Below are 2,266 nucleotides of genomic sequence, written 5' to 3' on the forward strand. Positions count from 1 at the left end.
AATCAGAACCCCCGCCTCCCCCCAATTCCTTCCCCCCATTCACCTCCTCCACAGGTTCCAGTCATCCAACAAACCACCGCCGTCACACAGCCGCTGACACGACAGGCGTGAGAGAGTATATGTGTACGCGGCTGGGCTTGAACCTGGGGGACTCAGGTCATGGTTGAAGCTGCGCGGTTGTGGTGGTGGTGGTTGCGGTGGTTGGGGTGGTTGCGGTGGTTGTGGGTGTCTGGGACTGCCGGCAGTCCCTGCGTCCTGTTGCTGGAGGAGCCGCCCCACGCCGCCCGTACAACCCCTCCTCCTCCGCCACCAGGAGCCGCTGCCGCTGCTGCCGCCACCCCCCCCCAACGGGTGCCAGTCCGCTTTACTTGGAGGGCGACCCGAATCCCCGCGCCTTGCTGATGGGCTCCTTCTCCTTCTTCCGCCGGACCTGCGAACGGGGCCCAAGGGGGCCGGGAGGCGGGTGAGGGGTGCGGGGGGTTGAGATAAACGACCCCGCTGGGTCACCAGGCGGCTGAGGCCGGAGGTAGAGAGTGGGGATGGAGAGTGGGGATGGGGAGCGCACTATTGGGGATGAATATTGGGCTGGGAACAGAGAGAGAGAGCAGGGACTGTGGAGACACGGGGAAATGAGAAGGAGGGGGTGGAGGGGGAGGAGGGGGAGAGTGCTCCACCAAAGGGAGGGGAAAGGGAACGCCAGCCCTGCACACACACAAACACACACGCGCGCACACGCGCACACACATGGAACACATGTGTATAAACAGATCACACATTCGCTCCAGTACATCACATATTTGTGATTTGCGTCGTCGGGCCCAAAATATGCCGTACGCTATGCCGTACCTTCCCGGGCGCCACCTTCTTCCCTGCACTGGCCACCAGCTCCTACGGGACATACCGCACGCGGGAATTTTATGCGGTCGGTGCGGGGCGCAGCGCGTGTGTATGTTTATGTCTATGTGTGCGTGTGTGAGTGTGAGTGTGTGTGTGTTGGGGGGACGAACGGGGGGGGGTAGGATGTTGATTTAGCGACTAAGCGGCTGAAGGAGGGATGGAAAAACACATCGCTTGTCCTTTCCCACAGCGAGTACAACAGGCAGCTCTCCACGCACCGTACATCATCATGATCTCCCCCTTCACCCTCTTCCCCTCCTTCACCTTTCCTTAACGGCGTACGACACCTCGCCAAGGAAGATACCCAAACCTCTTCCCCCCACAAAACACATCCCACGGCCCCTCCCCCCCCCTTTCCCCCCCCCCCTCAGCCCACCTTGAGCAGCTTCTCCGCCTGCGAGGGGTCCCCCCCCGACTTTTGTAACTTCAACAACTTGCTCATGCCGCCGACCTGGGTCCTCATCTGAAGGGGTATGTGTGTGTATGTGTGTATGTGTGTATGTGTGTATGTGTGCGTGTGTGTTTCGGGGGTGAGCGGGGAGGTGAAAACCGGACTGCTAAATTACGACCCCCCAGGGGCAAAAGCGCGGGGGGGAGTAAGGATGATGGGGGGAAGTGGAAAAGAAAAGAAAACCCTGTTGGTGCACCGGGTGATGTTTGTGTGTGGTGGTCAGCTCGACTCCACCCCAGTGTGCCGCACATCCTCGCAGAATGCATTCCGAGAACACCCCCTCATCGGGGGGGCCCCAGGTACCCGGCAAAGACAACAAGGTCCCTCCCTCGCTTCGTAATATCTCACTCGTACCTAATAATTCATACCGAATACCCCCCAAGGCCAGGCCGAGTACAGTCCCCCTTTCTCCTCCAACCCTCTTCCCCTTGCCCCGCCCCGCCGACACCCCCCGACACTCCCCCCCCACTCCCCCCCCGGACACCCCCACCCCCACCCCCCCGGTGGCACACACCGCGGTGTACGCCGTCATCAGCTTCGCCACCTCCGCCTCGCTGTGACCGGAGTCCTGAGCGACACGCCGCCGCCGGGCCAGACTCTTGATGATCACCTCGGGGTTGGACCGCTCCTGCGGTTTTTTTTAGGGTTTTAGGGTTTAGCGCGCAGGTTTTAGTGGAGAGTTTTAGGGTTTTAGGGTTTTTCTAGGGCAGGATGATATGTAAGAAGACCCCCGGGGGGGGGAAAGGGGGAAGGGGGAAGGGGGCCCTGCGTATCTTGGGTTTAACGGTGCATGCATATCCCCAGGATATATATACGTGTGCGACGCGGTAAAAATGCTATACGTAGTCGTACAGTGCCGTACAATTTACCTCCTCTTCCATGGCGTTGATGATTGCGGCGTACGTGTCAAACTGCTCT

The 2,266-nt window shown here is 60.1% G+C and overlaps 1 protein-coding gene across 1 annotated transcript in view; it reads right to left on the reverse strand.

The window, feature by feature from the left end:
- Positions 1 to 39: 39 nt before the first annotated feature.
- The window catches only part of VOLCADRAFT_98179 (uncharacterized protein), a gene marked incomplete at both ends in the record, with an annotated part of 10,500 nt that continues 8,273 nt past the window's right edge, over positions 40 to 2,266 (reverse strand). The window contains 5 exons of the mRNA XM_002957097.1: positions 40 to 169; positions 369 to 514; positions 847 to 888; positions 1,274 to 1,360; positions 1,863 to 1,976. Coding sequence (XP_002957143.1) covers positions 40 to 169; positions 369 to 514; positions 847 to 888; positions 1,274 to 1,360; positions 1,863 to 1,976 — 519 coding nt within the window. The remainder of the gene's footprint in view (positions 170 to 368; positions 515 to 846; positions 889 to 1,273; positions 1,361 to 1,862; positions 1,977 to 2,266) is intronic.

Source organism: Volvox carteri, assembly GCF_000143455.1.
Source record: "Volvox carteri f. nagariensis unplaced genomic scaffold VOLCAscaffold_69, whole genome shotgun sequence".
NCBI classification, from domain to species: domain Eukaryota; kingdom Viridiplantae; phylum Chlorophyta; class Chlorophyceae; order Chlamydomonadales; family Volvocaceae; genus Volvox; species Volvox carteri.